Source organism: Prinia subflava, chromosome 2 (assembly GCF_021018805.1).
Source record: "Prinia subflava isolate CZ2003 ecotype Zambia chromosome 2, Cam_Psub_1.2, whole genome shotgun sequence".
Classification (NCBI taxonomy): Eukaryota; Metazoa; Chordata; class Aves; order Passeriformes; family Cisticolidae; genus Prinia; species Prinia subflava.
The window spans coordinates 72,797,914-72,816,419 of NC_086248.1; the positions used below are offsets into that span (position 1 = coordinate 72,797,914).

At 45.1% G+C, this 18,506-nt stretch overlaps 1 protein-coding gene across 2 annotated transcripts in view; it reads right to left on the reverse strand.

The window, feature by feature from the left end:
• FAM120B (family with sequence similarity 120 member B) overlaps window positions 1-14,020 on the reverse strand; it is a 49,232-nt gene extending 35,212 nt beyond the window's left edge. For both annotated transcript variants that reach the window (XM_063390541.1, XM_063390542.1), the window contains exons 1-4: window positions 13,981-14,020; window positions 12,077-13,122; window positions 7,579-7,759; window positions 1,255-1,350 (exon numbers count right to left, since the gene is read on the reverse strand). In XM_063390541.1, the coding sequence (XP_063246611.1) occupies window positions 1,255-1,350; window positions 7,579-7,759; window positions 12,077-13,096 (1,297 nt within the window). In that variant the 5' untranslated portion in view covers window positions 13,097-13,122; window positions 13,981-14,020. The remainder of the gene's footprint in view (window positions 1-1,254; window positions 1,351-7,578; window positions 7,760-12,076; window positions 13,123-13,980) is intronic.
• Window positions 14,021-18,506: the final 4,486 nt, after the last annotated feature.

Genomic DNA, 18,506 nt, shown 5'->3' on the forward strand with positions numbered 1-18,506 from the left:
GATAATCATTCTCCTAATATTGTGTCAGGGGTACTGGACAGTGAAAGTACTGTAATAATAAAAAAAGAACTCTTTTGTACTTTGTCTATATAACCTATTTCTTTCCAAACAGTCCATTTAAAAAGGTTTTGAAAAGGCTGATATCTAAAAAGCAACTGGTTTTCCTTCATCTTTGAAATAAAAGACTCTCATTAAATATGTGAAATTCAAATATGAAGATAAATGTGTAATATTTGGGCACTTAAAAAGAAAATTTACTATAAATTTACAAAGAAGTGCCTGCATTTCAGCTTCTGAATTTGGCTTTAGACCAGATCAGCACAAAGACTACTACAGAAGGCTCTGGATGCCGAGGGAAGATGCACTCTCCAAAAGTTGAGGAGATAATAACTTTTCTTAACAACATACCAATGGTATTGTATATCAATGGAACAAATACTTTTCATGTGAAAGACTAGAAAAACCTCTGAGCTGCTGATCCATTTGGTTACAGATGACAGAGAGAGAGCTGTGAGAACAAGGATGACTACAACTGCACGGACAAATGAACACTTAGAACAATTCTCCCCCTGACATAACAAACTTGTTTACTTCCCATCCTAAACTTATACTGCATGATACAATTGTGCATATATATATATATACAGTGCTCAATCTTTTCAGTGAAATGTATGATACTTCCTCATAAATGTAACACATTTCTCTAAATTCTCATTTCACTAACAGTGTTCATTAATGTGTTTTTTTACCAAAGGGAATAAGACAAAACACACAAAATACATAAGGCTTCAGAGAGTAGAAACAGCTTAATATAAACAGATAGCCCAATTTTTTTTTTTTAATTAAAAGCTAGAATTTCTCTCTGGGTTGTCAGAGATGACCTAAAAATTACTTTTTTACTATTCTCATTAACACAATCTGTCAAACAGCTTAATGGATGAGTTTTAATATGGCCCTACACACCACTTATCCTGGCCTTAGAGCACCATTTAGAACTTCTAAGAAATTGGCTGCATTTTAGAATTGATTTTTGAATTAGCACTGGGTTCAACAAGACCCAGCAATAACATGCATCTCAAAGCTGAATCTTATCATAATTACCAAGGGTAATTAAAAGCAGCTACAAGCATGCAGCTCTTTAGCTCCTTGTTCTCCACAGTCATCCTGGATTCTATATCACACATATGATGGATTGTCCAACCTCATTTTAGTGAAGTGACTTTCAGTTTAGATTTATACACATTTTTATTTTACCTGTAACAGAAGGTTGTACAGGTTCTATCAGGTCCGGCTGCTTGAGAGGATTTCCAAAATAGACAAACCACTCTTTTACCAAAGGATAGGCGCCACCTAAAAAAGACAGAATTGGATCAGTAAGTCAAAGGCAAGTATTGACTAGTGTAACAGCTGGGATCAGCTGTGATCAGGATTCTAAACTAATAGAAGGCACTTCTTGATGACTTGTTTGCTCAGCTTTAGAAACAAACCAAGAAAAAAATAGTTTTAGTATCTTTATGACTAATCATCAGAACAAATAAAGAGTTTCGATTACATACTATAAACATGAGTTTGGACTGGGGAACTGCAACCAAAAATGTAAGTACAAGAGTCTGTAGAAAACCCTCTCAAACAGGCTTAGCCCTTCCCACTCCAAGGCAGCTCAGGAAGCTCTGGAGACATGTGGCATAGCTCAGGGACCTGCATGAGCTACCTCAGACTCCCAGCACTGTCACACTGCCATGTATCCAGGCAGTACTTAATATGATTCACCTCCCAGCTTGCCCTGACATTTCCTGTGCCAGGATTTGAGCCAAAATCTTCATAGGGAGGCCTTGATGGCTATTTGAAAGCTGACAGCAGTGGAGTCATCCCAGCATCAGATGCACAGCTTTTACAGTTTATAGTGCATAAAGGAATTGTTTATACATCATACTTCAAGTGGCTTTCCTAGTCTCTAACCTCAACCCTGCTCAACCCCTCTAAAGATGCCCCTTAAATTAAAAAAATCACTGCAGGAATTGTAGTGATTTTTTTAAAGCATCTATATGATGCTTTAAAAAACCCAAACAAAGCAACCCTCCGGAAAAAAAATCATGCATTTAGGAATTTTTGAAATGCAGGCTATCCAATTTACAATAGTCAGATCAAAATCATTCCAATGCAAGTCTTCATTCAAAAAAAAACAAAACAAAACAAAAACCAAACCAAACATGGAATCCGTATTAGTATCAATGGCATTTTGCATTCTGTCCAGATTTTTGCTTATGGTAGCCATGTTATAGTGCCCTAAATTTCCACTCTCTGTAGTCTGGTAAACAGAATGAATTAAAGAAGTTTAGCTAGTCCTGGGCAGTTGAAGTAGTGTTTTCAAATATTTTCTTTTTTGCCTTCCCCTGTCCCTTTCCAGATTCACAGAATTGTATCTTTAATTTTTTCAAGCTCTCAACCAGTACTGAAGCCACTATTCTTAAAAATTCCAGCCTTTTATCGCCATTTCCAAACTCCCTGAAATTTACTTCACAAGTATTTCTGATGTCACATTGTGAACTTTAATCAAAGACTTCCACTTGATTAAAACAAACCTTTCCAAACAAATCTTTCAACACTGTCCTTTCCTTGTCCACCCAAAAATGTTTTGTCACATTAATTTCCTGATCTCAGTTGTAGCTCAAATAACTGGAGGTAACTGTTGGCATGAATGAACAAGTACTGTGCTATGGTGCAAGGGCAGAAATTCCTCAGATGTATTTCTAGTGTCAGGGGTAAGAGAAGGGAAAAAGAATACAACAATTCTGTTTTACAACCCTGCTCCTTCCTTCCTTGCTTCCTTCCTTCCTTCTGTCCATCCTTCCATCCTTCCTCCCGTCCTTCCCTCTTTCTGTCTTTCCCTTCCTTCCTTTCCTCCCTTCCCTTTCTCCCTTTCCTTCCTTCCATTCCTCCCTTCCCTTCCTTCCTTCCCTTCCTTCCTTTCCTTCCTTCCTTTCCTTCTTTCCTTTCCTCCCTCCCTCCCCCTGGACCTGCAGCACAAACTCCCAATAAAGGTGAGGAACTGAAGAACAAACACATGGGCTATGAGGGATACTATTACACCTGGCTTGCCATGCTTATCTGTTCAAAACCCAGTGACATTAAAAATAAAATTAAAAATGCCTACACTAGGGGGGGGAAAAAGCCTTAAACTGTACATTCCAGTAGCTGAATAGTCTCACTTCTTGATTATAAATCATCGTCTATGATAATGCTATTTCATGAACAAAACCCTCCAATGAAACAACCCAAAGTCACTTTCAGAAACATTCTGATGTTTTAGCATTTGGTTTTAAGATTTAGTGTGTAGATTACTCTGCTTTATTCAATTTATTCAGCTCACTCAGACTCCTAGATTTTAGCCTGGTTTCTTAAGGAGGCAAATCTAATACAATTAGGACATCTGTCTTATAATTAATTCCTGGTTGCACTGCTCTATTTCAAGTAAGTCTGACAAAGGAGAGGTGATTTCAAATGGATTATAAGTCCTAAACATTTTGTGAAACTGGAGACTCAGCTCACAGAGGGATCCTATTAGGGCACCAACTGAAAGAAAGGCAGGAAAGTCAACTTACCTGTTGTATTCAATCAGACTGAATGGCAAATCAATACACAAATAGCTGTGGAAGAGCTAGAGCTGAGCAAAAACATAGATGGGATTTGGGAAGGGCAGGAGGGAATAGGGAACATGCTTAGGAACACCATATACTCCAGGAGGGAATTGTCAAGGACATGAGGAGAAGTTAAGATGGTAAAAAGAAGCATGGAAATAGAAAAAACTTTGCTGGTGGGGAGCATTGCTCTTTATGAGTTCCACAACTCACAGAAAAACCTATCAAAATGTGTCTTGATTCTGAATACCAGTGAGGAATTATTTTTGACAACAACCATTGAAGTAGTGCACAGTAAAAAAGTCGGTAGGAAGTCTACAGTTTCATTCTTTATGTTTGTGAATGTAGGTACAGGACATAGCACCACGTCAGATGCATCACTATACTCCATTAGTGACAAAAGTATATTAGTGTTCACATGAACAGCCAAATAAATATAGCTGAAAGCAAGGTCCTGCAAACTGACAGCACATTAACATACCAAGAACAAAATGGAGATATGATTACTAAATGTCAACCCTCACAGCATGGAAATGTCTTGGGGGAAAACAACCACTGATTTTTCAAACTATTTTCCCCACAATGTATATAAAGAATATCACCAACAAAATGAAAAAAATAGCAGTTTCATTATTTAAATAGATTCTGAATGACCTGTGAAAGCACTGCTTAGGCAGCCCAAGGAAAGCTTAACCATGTGCAAAACATGAGACAGTTGGAAAATGTTGTTATGTGTGTTCCTCTACCCCTGCAACAAGGCCAGCTCTCCTGAGCGGTCACTGGTGACAACTGCCAAAAATTTTGCTAATGGACTGTTTTTGACAGTGTCAAAGCAAGGATCAGTCTGGCCTGCTAATGTTAGAACTGGGAGTGACGCCAGGACTTCGAGGAGCTGGCCATGGGTTCAGGCTACATTACATAACCTGCTAATTGGCAATGGACATGCAGGTGCAGGTATTTCCATCAACTGCGCTCATGCCAAAACCTGCTGGCTTTGTTCTGAACTCTTTGCACACATAAGAAAGCTTGGCTGGCCTATCAGGGTGTGTTATTTACTGTTACTTTCCCCTCTTACTTGAATTTTTCCCAAAGTACTTTTTCTCAGAAAGATGCTAAAGTGTTGACAATTTCTATCACTGAATGCAGTATTTCACATATTGATCAGAAATGACTCAGTTAATTATAAATGTACTTTTGAAATACACAGGCAACAAACGCCATGTTGTCAGAATCACCATCAGCCCCCCATTTATTTCTGTAGGGTCAAAAATAACTCAATGATGCTCCAACATGTCCATGAGTAAAGGTCCATGCATGCTTACCATACACCAAATTATACCAAAGGTAATGTTATATAAGCAATTCTTTCAGCAGCACTGTTACCTTTTACAGGCAGGCACTGATTTTCTCATTCCCACTCCCTGCCATTCCCTCGGGGTGTTTCACCACAGCTGTTTGTGGCTACACAGAGGCAGACAGGGAAACAGCCCAGGTTGGTTACCTGCCTACAGGAAAGGCAGGGAAGAGAGACAGAGGCTATTTTCAGTTTCTCAAAGTAGGCCACCACACAGCTGCACAAACAGCTGCACCAGTACAACTGAGACGACACATGGGCTGAAATGAGGGGCTGTGCAAAAGAATTACCTAAAGTGGCCCTGACAGCAGAAGCAACACTTATCCCACTATGGCTTCAGGCAAAGTGGCACGGTATGGACTGACAGTTTCAAAGGATATGACACCCTGCTCCTATGGATTTGTGGGTCTCTTAGGCACCCCTGGAAACCACAAGCTAGACATTCAAAACTAGCAGTCTCTTGTTTCAGAATAGGACAAACAGTTTACATTAGCTTTAACCTGTTCTTACTAAAACTGTAACCGCTGCTTTTACCAAATTTTGGCTGCTTTGCCAATTATCAGTAAGTAAGCAGATCTACAAACTGCAAAGAGGTCAGCTTCCACCACATCTTAATTAATGACATTAAGGAATAAAAAAGAGGATCACTAACACATACATCACCACTGCAAACTGGAACATTGTGCAGAGTTAGTTGAGTTAGCTTCAAATGTGCAACATCAGCAGCTGTATAATGGTGGCAGACTCCACAATTTGTTGTCTTGTTCCAGTAAGCTCTTTTCTAATGCTAATCCAATGTGATTCTACATTATACTACAACCTACAGACAGTGTAGACTACTTCTTCCCATCCTATCCCTTATCAAATGACAAAAACAAGCCAAGTTGACCTCATCTGAGGGAAAAAGGTAAAGGATTCTACTTACTTTGTTAAGAACAATACTTCCTTGTAGGTCTATCACTGAATCCATAAGAAGATAATGCTTACACATACCTATGCATTCCAATACAGACTGTAACCAATGATCTACACTCTTGACTTAGAAGCAGCTATATACTGGAATAAAAAAGCAACCCATGAACTACTAGGAAGTGACACGGTTAAAACAGAGGTAGATACAAGAAAATGCAAATTTAATAGAGGCACCCATGCAGACACAATCTACCTACTTTTCTGGAAGGGTTAAGAATTGAGGGTGTACTATGACTTACTTTAGAAAATTACCTCTGGAATTGGAAGCCTGGCCTGAGAATAAATAACACATGCTATCTGTGGTTTTATTCTGAAATCAATTCCTTAAAAGAAGACAACTTTCACATTAAAACTGCGTTTTCAATATGGCTCTACATAAACGGTTCTGTATTTCCATTCTAATCTTCTTTGAGTATTTAAACCACTGTAACACAAATGCTAACCTGCCTACTACCCTGCCACCTTGCAGCCAACAATTGTTAATTAGGAATTTTGGTCTGGGTGTTTCTGAAAACATCAATGAATATCCCGCTGTTTAGATGAATAAGTAAAACCCAACCAAGTTATAATTATCTACAAAATTTGCAGGCAGTACACCAAAAAATGAAAAATGACAGACCTGCATGATTACTGCTGAGATTTTTGTTATTCTCTCCAAATTGCTATGTAAACTCTGATTCAGTTTTCCTATTATGGCACAACTTCAACCTCTGGCTGCTGGGGGAAGTCATGTACTTAATTACCTTTTTGTGCCTTTCTAAGCAAATAGCTTGAATATTAGGTTTGATGGCGGTACACTTTCATCAATAACTTGTAAAGCGATTACCATGGGGAAATCAACACATTCAAAAGAATAAAAGTTCAGTACACTTTTAATTTTCAACTCACTAGCTGAAAGACACTGTAAAGATAACACTTAACTAATGGAAGTCTTAAGAACATGAAATTGGTCCAAGGATGTGAATAAAGAACTCTCTGTCTTCAAGGAGATGAATGCAAGCATAGATATAAGTACCTGCTACCGAATCTGTTTATACCTCTGGATAAGGAAACCGTATTTTCTAGCACTTGGATGAAAGAACTAATAATTGCTGGCATGACCACTCGGATTTGTGTTATTACAGTAACTGTATTTGACTGTTCTGAAAACTGCAGACTTAAAATCAACAGAAGGTAAAACTTTAACAGTGCATTATTGTTCTGTAAAAGTGTATTACAACTCACTAATTCATCCAGAGCTACACTTATCAAAGCAACATTAGGTTTCATATACTTTCAAACTTTCAAAAATCTCCGGAAGATCATTGTTTTGGCTCAATGTTTTGATCATTAACAACTTTCACAACTTCCCATTTAGCAAGGAAAAAAGCCCAAATTTTTAAAAGTCAGTTTAAAAACATTGAAATGGAACAGCATGAAGAAAAAGCCCCACAATTTCACTCTCACATTTTCTCTTACTTCCATAACAATTACATTTCACCTGCTCAGAGTTTTTATCTTAAACACATTTTCTATCCAAAATGCTGATAGAGTCACCGAAGCCATGAATTCAAGATTTCATATTTCAAAACTGAAAGTAATCTTGAATAATGGTGTAGGTAGTTTAATCCTTACCTTTTCCAGATTCCAACAAGATAGAATAAATATGCTGACGAGCAGGGCGGTAGATAAGTGCCTGTCCAGGAATCTCTGGATCATAGTCATCTTCCAAGGAGTTGCTGCACTCAATCTCTCCATGACTCAGGATATTGAAGATCAAATAATTTTCAGATTGGATATGCTGTTCTTTAGCTAACTGTTCAAAGAAGGAAGAAGGTGTTATCTCCAAAATTAAGAGGAATCAAAAAGTAACAAAATGTATTCACTGTTTGAGGAAATAGAGATTTCTCTATCAGTACAGAAGGAAATGGAAGGAAAAGCCAGGGAGGGAACAAGTGCCTTTTAAATAACACCGGTATAGTGTATCTTTTTGTGGACGGGAATCCCCAGGAAAACCATCATTGCCTTTCTTAGCCCCTCCTTTAATTCTTAAAACTTAGGAGTTTGAATAACAGTTTTTCAGAAAGTAATAATTCTTAAAATTAATTCTGAATTCCAGCCTAGCTGTCCTCCTTCAGTCACCCGAAAATGTATCTTCTTTCTTTAAACAGTGAGTTAAGGCATGACAAAATGAAAATTTTAAATTTTATTGCAAGATGAACAATTTAAGACAGTTGTATTTCTTTCCCAACCTGACTTGGTGTAGTTTACATTCTGGTAAAATTAGAACACTTAACTTCACTGCACTTTTACTCTGCAATACCTCACCACCATGAAAAGAAATGCCATTTACTCCAGTGAGCAAAACCAGGTCTGCAGGCACGTTGCTGAAAAGCAGAATTAACAGCATCACCCAGGCTGCACATTAACCACACACTGGATGCAGATGCATCTGGCTACAGCAGCTGGCTACAAGCAGCCTCAGTACCAGCAGGGTCTGCTCTCTGGAGCAGCCTAAGTGAGAAAGCAACAAAGATGCTCTCAGGCAGCACAGAATTCCAACCAGTAACACTGGCAATCTGGACTGGCCAAGTGCACAGCCAGCCAGACTTTCTACTTCACAGCCCCAGACCAAAACTCTGGGGATGTTCAAACAGCTGAACGGAGTGAATACTTCCATGGGGTGCCACTAATAAATTCTCCAGGACCGGTGCCATATGGTGAGCAGGCACCGACATTTCTCTGCTCTGCATTCCCTGCATGTGTCATGCTATCTGTGCTGTTTGGGTCGTGCCATCCCACTGCAGTTACCACAGATTCTTTCACCAGCAGTTACTGGACCACTGGCCAGAAACAAATTCACCATTTCTGCAGAATTTCAGGATCTGCAAACCTGGCAACTCAGCAGGTCAAAGCCGCAGTCGTTTACTAGGTCACTACTGATCAAAACTAATTCTACTGAAATGTCATACTTTCTGTGTACAGTGCCAACCAACAGAGCACTTACACAATAAATTAAAGGTTTCCATGCAAGAAATGCTTCAGTACTCCTAATACATGTAAACAATGTAATCTTCCAAGTACAGTTTTGTATAAAATAAAAACAGAGCATCAAGTATTTCTAAGCAAGATTTTAATGAAGCACTGAACTATTTCACAGAAACCAGACACAGACATGAGATCATCAACAATGCTAGTTCACTGCAATTTGCCAACAATCTACACATCCTTATGCACTGAAAAAACTACATGCTGATTTTGAAAGTGTTGCTGTATTCAATGTCTGTATCCTGAAAAATATTTCTGATTCATACCTGCAATCAGCTAGAAAGTTATGCTCTCCTGAGAGAAACAGCAACATGAGGCTATGCCCTCCCTCATGGCTGGAACTGAGCTTTGTGTGCCATTTACGTGCAGTTCAGACAATGTGCAAGCTAAGCAGAACTACATATGGGTTTCAAAATAGGAAGCAAAGCACACACATTACACATACAAATATTTGAACACTTGTAACAAAAACAGAAGAGAAGTTAACGTGTCTAACATTTTGGCTGTAATTTCCTTGGCCCAGGGACTGGCTTCATGTAGGATTCATGCAGCAACAGTGAGACATTTTTCAATGGAGTTTCTAAATATTATTATTTTATTAGAGCAGTAGCTCAGCATGATGCTTCAGAACCTCAACCCTTTAAATTAAAGACCAAGCCAAGAAATAATGACCACTTGTCATGAAGACCACATGGTACATTCTCTTGAGGAATAAGGATACTGCCACTATTGTCCTGGCCATAATCCAACCTAGATAATTGCATTCTGGCTACTTTTTCCTTGCATTTCAAGCAGAAAGAGTATTTTTCAACACCTTATTATGATGTATGGCTGCTGATTTTTAAAAATATCTTCTATTTAACTACAACAGTCTAAAGTGGTATGTATTGTATCTGTGTGATTAATATAAAAGCCAAAATACATCTACAGTTTAGCTGAAATGAGCATTGCATAGGTTAAAATGTAGTTATAAAATGTTTTATAGTCTTTTTAGAAAAGAAAATTTAAATTATATTACTACTTTAGAGCAATACGAGGAAACAGAAAAATGTTGTAAAGAAAATGCTCAAGATAAGCAAGAGAAAGAAAAAAAAGGTTCTGTGTTTGAAGTCTATAAGAACCTAATAAAACAGGGAGTACCAGATGGCTAATATAAGGTCAAAAATACACTTCCTTGTATAGATTTTTTAAAAAAATCTCAATATGTTATCTTAATTGCCACAAATTTACAGAATTGTACTCTAGACTTACTACTATTCCATGAACTGTGATGCAAGGTAGCACATTTCTATTAGCCAGGTACGCCACCCTAAGCTAATATATCCAACTTCCCAGAGTGACTCAATCTGACATACCATACCTCACCCCAACACCTGTGCATCCCTGCCCATGTGGGATACCATAACTAAAACTTGCTACTACACCCCTGCCCTTTGGGAAATAATAAACCCATTGAAGTGCTTTTGGGGCATTCAGGGACAATGAAAAGAAGGGTAATGTAACCTGAACCAAAAATGACAAAATAGAGACTTATTGCATTTGACACTGTCCTGCACAGCATCCTTGTCCCTGGAGATGCATGGATTCCACAGATGGACCTCTTAGTGGAGGAGGAACTGGTTGGATGGTTGCACCGAAAGAGCTGTGGTCAGTGGCTCGACGTGCAAGGGGAGGCCAGTGAGAAGTGGTGTCCTCAGGGCAGGTGCTGGGAGCAGCACCGTGTAACAGCTTTGCCAGGAACACGGACAGCGGGACTGAGCCTCCCTCGGCAGGTCTGCCGGTGACACCAGGCTGTGCCAGGCCATTGCAGGAGGGAAAGGATCCACCCAGAGAATCTGGACAGGTTTGAGAGGTGGGCCCGTGCAAACCTCATCGATTTCAACAGAGTACAAGATCCTGCACTTGGGTCGGAGCAACCCTGACCACAAACACAGGCTGGATGGAGAATGGATTGAGAGCAGTGCTGAGAAGGGCTTTAGGGTGTTGCTGAATAAGCAGCTTGCCCAGCAATGTGTGCTCATAGCCAACTGAACCCTGGGCTGCATCCAAAGCAGTGTGACCAGCAAGGCAGGGCAGGGGATTTTCCCTGTCTACTCTGCTCTGGTGAGACCCTACCTGGAGTGCTGTGTCCGGCTCTGACATCCCCAGCACAGGAAAGACTTCAACCTGTTGGAGCCAGCCCAGAGGGCTGCAAAGATGATCAGAGGGCTGGAGCACCTCTGCTGTAAGGCTGAGAGAGCTGGGGTTGTATAACTGGAGAAGGCTCTGGAGACACCTTAGAGCAGCCCTCAAATACCTAAAGGGGGCTACAAAAGAGATGGAGAGGGACTTTTCACAAGGGTGTGTAGTGACAGGATGAGGGGAAATAGATTTAAAGTGACAGAAAGCAGGTTTAGATGAGATATTAGGAAGAAGCTCTTTGCTGTGAGGGTGGTGAGGCACTGGCCCAGGTTGACAAGAGAGGAGTTGGATCATCCCTGGAAGTATTCAAGGCCAGGTTGGATGGGGCTCTGAGTAACCTGGTCTAGTGGAAGTCTCTCTGCTCAGGGCAGGAGTTTGGAACTAAGTGGTCTTTAAAGTCCCAACCCCAACCATTCTATGACTTTACAACATGATTCTGTAGGAGTTTCCATGTCTCCACCATGAGCAATTTCAACTTCTACACTCTTAGCACAGCTACCTTTGATACCTCCACCGTGAGGCACAGCCAAGCAGATCACTGACCAGCTTATGGCTGACCTGTGGGTTCTCAAAGTAAAAACCGAGTCGATACACAAATCACATAAACGTGGGAAACCATATAATACATGGGAAGTACAGTTCTGGGCCCAGCTGCTGGCCTATACGGGAGTTGCTCCCCATTATTTGATGTACCTGACACTTCAAAAAGAGAAAAACTTTTTATTAAATGTGCTGCATCTGTGCTCATATTAATGCGTGCACTAGTCCTAACTGGGGCTCTGCTTAACAGATGCAAGATTTTTGCACAAGCAAATTTAAATCAATAGGATTGATGTACTCATTACTAACTTCCACTAACCAGTCATGGCAAAAAGTGATCACTAAGCTGTTAAAAAAAAGTTACCTGAAAGATCTCTTTATCTTGACAGAGCGCTGATTGTTGTTGAAGGGATAACATTTGACAATTTGTTACATTGGGAGGAATCCATGGAGACTGCTGCCCAGGCAAAAGATAGGTGTTCACTCCTCTGCAAAGCAATGTCTTGTCTGATCCCAGAGGTAGAAGCTCTTCCAAGCGTTTCAGGCTGCTGTGCGAGCACGGAATTTTTGAGATGTAATTTGCTACAGATAGCATTATGTTTGTTCTTCTGTTGTAGCTGTTATTCCTGTGCGGACTGGTGGTTAAACATTTGTGCCAAAAGCCTTCCAACATGTTTTCTGGAACAACATCATTGCCAAGCAAACAGGCAAAGAGAGGAAGGTGTGTCAAACTAATACCCAGCACACGGCAAAGAACTTCTCGAGAGTACATAACAGTGACCAGTCTGTCCAGCTGGAGGTTCTCAATGGAAAAGTAGGGACATGTATTATAGATGAGGTAGTCACTATCTTGCCCCAGAATTCCTATACAGTTGTGCTGCAAACCATATGCAGCCACCTCAAAGTCTGCCTCTTGCAATGTGCAGACTGTTTTTTGACCAAGTGACTTCAGGGCATAACGTGTAAAAGTAGGCAGAGCTGAAGGAAGAACAAACATTTCCCTCCCTGGCTGTTTCCTGTGAGTCTTGATAAACTGAAATAATCTGGTTATTTCCTCAGTATTCTTCATCCTCCGTTTGATCCACTCATCTCTCTTTTTCTCTTCTACCACCCCGTCGAAGTAAAACACCAGCTTGATGCCAGCTGCCATAAAAGCATTGATAAAATCCTCTAAAATGGCCAGGTACTCCCGCCACTGGCCACCGCACACCCAGGATTCCGGAGTGTACCAGCGCCTAACGCAACTCATGGCATCTACCACGAGAACGGGTGGGCAATCAGGATGAGCAGCGCGATGCTTTTCTGCCGCTTCTCTCAGATCTACCGTTTGGCACACATCAGGGCAAACTCGTGCCACAAAGCCCTGCAAGCCTCTAACACCCATGGCTGATCTCCGAAACTCACAGCAGTCTGAAAGAAGGAAAATAAAAACAACGTTCTAAGATGCAATACTGAGAAACAATGAAATTCTACAATAATAAAAAAGCTGCTTGGAAACAGAACTGTAATTTTTCTGCTTTTGCTGATAGCTCATTGCTGTATCCTGGCTTTTAACAATTTGAAACAGTTTACTTCCCCTCAACAAACCAAACATAAGTATTCATTAGTTTTCCCTTCCACTTCTGTTTTCTATGTCAGCGAAAAATACAAATATCAAAAGATTCTCATAAATACGGCCACACAAAATTCACAGAATCACTGAATGAGTAAGGTTGGAAAGAACCACAAGATCCAACCTCTCTGCCCCAGCAGGGTCATCCTAGAGCACATGGTACCAGGATTGCGTTTGGACAGTTCTGGAGTATCTCCAGTGAGGGACATTTCAGGTTAATAGCATAAGTACACAATACTAGAAAAACAAGGATAGGTTTTTCCAAATTTTATTTTTATTATTAAGAAATATACATGCTTATGGTATTCAAAAGGGAAAGAAAGAGAGTTTACAAAGTATTGGGAACAGTTTTTTAAAAGCATTCCCAGAATCTATCAGTTAAAGCCAGCGTTCTGACTATCACCCTCTCTGATCACAGTTTGGTTTGGAAGGGGCCTTTCAGGACCTCGCAGGGTGCGGGGCCCGCTGCGCGCAGCCTCAGCCGGGCCGAGCCCCCCGCCCCGGGATCCGTGCGGCTCCCGCGCCGCGCCGCCCGCGCACACCGGGGCTGCGGCCGGCCCGGTTCGGCCCGGTTCGGCCCGGTTCAGCCCGGTTCGGCCCTGCCCGGCCCTGGGGAGCCCCGGCCCCACCGCCCGGCCCCACCGCCCGGCACTGACCCGAGCGCCGCTTCCGCTTCCCGCGGGGCGGGGCCGCGCCTGCGCCCGGCGGCGGGGCCGGGCCGTGCGGCGGGGCCGGGCCGTGCGGCGGGGCCGGGCCGGGCCGCCGGCAGGCGGGGCCGCCCCGCCCGGGCTGCGGTCCTGGCTTTGTACGGCCACAATAGGGCCGGAGGGGCTTCTGTGCCCCGAACAGACCTGGGCGGCGCGGGGGGAGGGGGTGGGGGACGTGAAAGCGTCGCGCACCGAAATCGCTTCAAACCCCCCGGGTCCGCTTGGGATATTCACGTTCCCCCCGGCAGCGCGACCCTGGCACGGGGGCGGTGGTGGGCGCGCTTGGCGGGGCCGGCGATTGCCGGCGGAGGGGAGCAGGCCCCGTGTTCCCCCGGCCGCACATCCCGGCACAGCGCCCGGCGTGCGGGCAGGGAGCGAGACCCGCCCGCGGCCCGGCGGCAACAGGTGGGGACGTGAATAACTTCACATCTTCCCGGGAGGGGGAAGAGGACACGGGGGAGCCCGTGGGAAGATTAGATCAGATGTTATTGCCGGTGAAAAATTAAAGAGAGCGGTGCTCTGGGGAGTGCAGATTAATATATTTGGTGACTCCGAGTACACAAAGCCTCACCATTGTAGCGGTGTCTGAATGCCTGTGAATAGGATGGAGCATATGTGGCCTGTCACCGCAGGTGCCCACATCTGTTCGTCTCCGGGCAGATGCTCTCAGAAAAGGGGAGAGCATTTCCAAAAGCTCAGGCCCGCCCCATCCATACCCATCCTCTTTCTCATAATCACCTTCTGCAGAGGAGTTTTTGCCCCCACCTTCTCCCACCCCCTGCCTACTGTGGACATGGAAAGATGCAGAAAGAAATAAAAACTGCACAAATTGGAAGTGGCTTGGAAAGCTCTGGAAGCATGTAATCAAACTGCTGCCCCCTCTCCTCCCCCCAAAGTTTATTAGCAGCAAGTTTTGCGCTGCAGCCAACATACAATGCACAAGATGCACACACTGTGCAAAGAGGGGGAAACACAAAAACCCTTCATGCATGAAATGCAGCGCAGTACAGCAGCACTCTGTGCTGTCACAGGGCTCTAGAGAGCGACCTGTGCTGAAGTGATAGTTTGCAGCTACTATTTAGAGTTCTGGCTTAAGATGACAATTAATAATGCTGGGCAAAAGAGGGAGTTTTCCTACAAGAACTGTCAGAGGCAGCAAATACTGCTACTGAAGTTGGTAGCAGAAGGGGATCTTTCCAGCCCTCCAGCAAAATCTCATGGCTGCAGTGCAGAACTTTTTTTTTTTTTTTTTGAGGAGTGCCATCACATTTTTTATCACCTGTAGATGATCCGAATGCTATCACTCACGCTCCCTCTCTGTGACACTCCTGCCAAGATAAGCCAGGCCTCAGCGCTGTATGGGTTACACTGGGCTTGCTTGACAGGGCAAATGGGGTGCTGGGGTGCAGGATAAATATCAGGACCAAGGAATATTTCGTGTGGTAAGGCACTTCAGAAGGTTTTTTGTTCAAACGTGATCTGTGGCCTCTGGTGTAGTGAAGATCTTGAGTGTCCTTGAATTTAAAAGCAGGCAAAGATGCAAGTCCGAGGTGCTCGGCAGGAAGAGTATTTGAACCTGCGTGTCCCAGAGCAGAGGCCAGGGGAAGGAATGGGACCTGCCCAGCTCAGGACACCCACGGGAAGTTTCGGGAAAAGTTATGTCCCAGACCGGGCAGAACCCGAGGGCTGAGGAAGGGCAGGGCTGGGAGAAACCCTCTTTCTCCGAACCCCTTTTGTCTCGTTGTTCCCTGGGGGGTCCCGTGGTTCTGCCCCGCCGAGCGGAGGTAAGCAGCCCTTCACCCTTCCGACTTTGGGAGCAATGACAGCTCACGCACACGAGTGACCAATTTTATCCCTCTTAGTTTCCCACAAGCAAAATCCCGTCGGAAGCGAGCCAGGGAGCAAACCCAAACAAACAAGTAGCGCAGGGAAACGGGGCCGGGGCGGGGGGAGGGGGTATCTGGCTTTCTCCTCGTGTGCAATCAGTAAAACACATATAGGGGCCACTTCGGGATTTGCCCAGAGAAGGGTTGGAGAGCAGCTGGCTGCGGTAATCTCCTCGGGAGACAAAGGAATGCCCCGTCCCAGGATCACAGGTAAACACACAACTATTGTAATGAAAATGAGGGGCTAGGATAGGGCCGGAGCAGATGATTTGCGATTTCAAAAAGGGGGCTGGGGGGAAGGGAAGACCCAGAGCTGCTTATCTATCATCTGGCCTCGCTGTGTGCCAGCTGAGCCACGCGACTGCCCTTTCTTATTCTAATCAGCACATGCCTTTGCAACTTTGGGCTAACCTACACGCTAAACTTCTTAATCCTCCTCCCGCACTCGGCAAGGGCGGCGGAGCGCCCCTCCGGCACCGCGGCCCCTCCGCGCCCGTCACGCACCCGCCTGCGATCGGGGCGCCCGCGGCGGGGCCCGGGGCAGCGCCGGCACCCCGCTCAGGCCTCCGAGCCTGGGGCCAGCGGGGGAACCAGAGCACCGGCCCGGTGGCACCCTGCCTGTCCTCTGCCCGCTTCCCACCCCCTCCCGGCCCGGCCCGGCGGAACAGGTGAAGGGGGCGTGTGGCGGAGGGGCAGCACACATACCTCCGTAGGGACTATAGACCTAATTAAAATATTATGCACACTCGGCTACACATAGCTCCACACGTACACGTCCCTCCGCCGGCGCACCGTTCGCCATATGCCCGGAGCCCTCCGTCCCGGGAAAAATCAGGGTTGCAAGCCAGCGATGGCAGCGCGTCGCCCTAATTAACACACGCACATATCCCACCCACCCCCCTTTTTAAGTGACTTTTCCCATAATCGGGCTCGCTTAGAAATAAAAGCTGCGACTGATGGGCATCTCTCGGCCGCGCTGGTGCGCGGCGCGACCGTAAATACTCGCCGGAGCAGGAGAAGGGGGCCGGCGTTGCGGGAAGGGCATCAATTAGGGGCAGGAGGGAGAGCACAATACCCCACCAGCCCCGGCGAGGCGCTGGCAGGCGGGGCCGGTCCCGCCGCGTCCCGGCCGTGCGGGGTCACCGCGCCCCGGCGCGGTCCCGGGCCCCGCGCCCGCCCCCGGGGTCCCGCCGCCCGCTCAGCCCGGCGGGGCGGGCGCGGCCGCGCAGGGCGCCGGGCGGGACGGGACGGGACCGGCAGAGGGGCCGGTGGCGGTGCGCGGGCACGGCGAGCAGCGCGGGGGCGGCGGGGGGCGGCGGGCGAGCGCGGTGCGGAGACACGCGGTTGGGAGCGAAAAAGCGCCATTTGGTTGGGAGCAGATGGCTGGCTGGGGGGCTGATCGCGTCTAAAGGCGTGTCATCCCCCTTCAGCGAGAATCCCTAAGGGCTCCCCTTGTCTTCGAAATCAATGAAAATTAAAGTGCAGAGAATGGATGAATAGTTAGACCTCGAGTCCCTCCTTTGTTCGCCTCAGCTACTGGTGGGCAGGAGTTAAACTACAACAGCCTCCTATAGAAACACTTAAGTTAAACAGTCTCCCCGTTAGTCCAGCATCTGAAAGAGAGAGGGAGAGGGGGGAAAAAAGCAGAAAAAGGAGCTTTCTGCTTGATTTCCCCAATACAGAATCGCGTGGCATAAATTAAGCCAGAGAAGAATGAGCGCCGTGGGCAGGATCCTGCCGGCTCTCACGGCGCCTTTCAGTCACGCTCAGCAGCGGTAATCGAGAAATCTGTGCCACGTCAATTTAACAAATACCCGGTACCGAAGGGGGGTTGTTAAGGATTTGGGGGCAAGTTTTTTCGTGGTGGTTTTTTTTTGTTTTTTTTGGGTTTTTTTTCGATCGCTACGTTAAAGCCCTCGCGCGTGTAACTTTTTATTTCCAGTTTTTTAAGCAAGGGGATGCTAATGGACCAACTTTCTATCTCTCGTAGATTAAAAGATCCGCGTTGATATATCACTTCTCGCCTCCACCGACGGGCCACCACCCAAATTTCAAGACAGATATTGCCGCTCACTCCCGCCCCCCCGCCCCACTCGCTTGGTAAACCTCATACGAAGTGATGTTTCCCCCCCTTCTCTCTCTCTTTTTTTTTTTTTTTTTTTTTTTTTTTTTTTTTTTTCGGGGGATAACGCCACAGCAAAGTTTGCGAAGCAGCGACCAGCCACTTGAAAAGATGTTGACGCTAGGTGGCAAAAGTAATGTGCAGTGAAAACCGGCGCTGCTGCGGGATGCGCCCCCCCGCTCCCCGCTGCTGAGGCTGGGCACGGCGGGGGCGGGCGGCCGGGCCTCCGGGGATCCGCCGCCCGCCCCGCTCCGCTCCCTCCTGGGCCGCCCTCTCTGCGTCTTCGCACGGTGCCTGCGGGATCCCTGGTCCCCTCTCTGCCCAGACACCACTCCGGGGTAAAAAAAAAAAAAAAAAAAAAAAAGTCAACCCCAAACATTCCTGTACATTTTAAACTTTTGCTTAGGCGTCGAGGGGCGGGGAGAGGAAGAGCACCTGGATATAGATGGCTCTTTCGACTACAATTA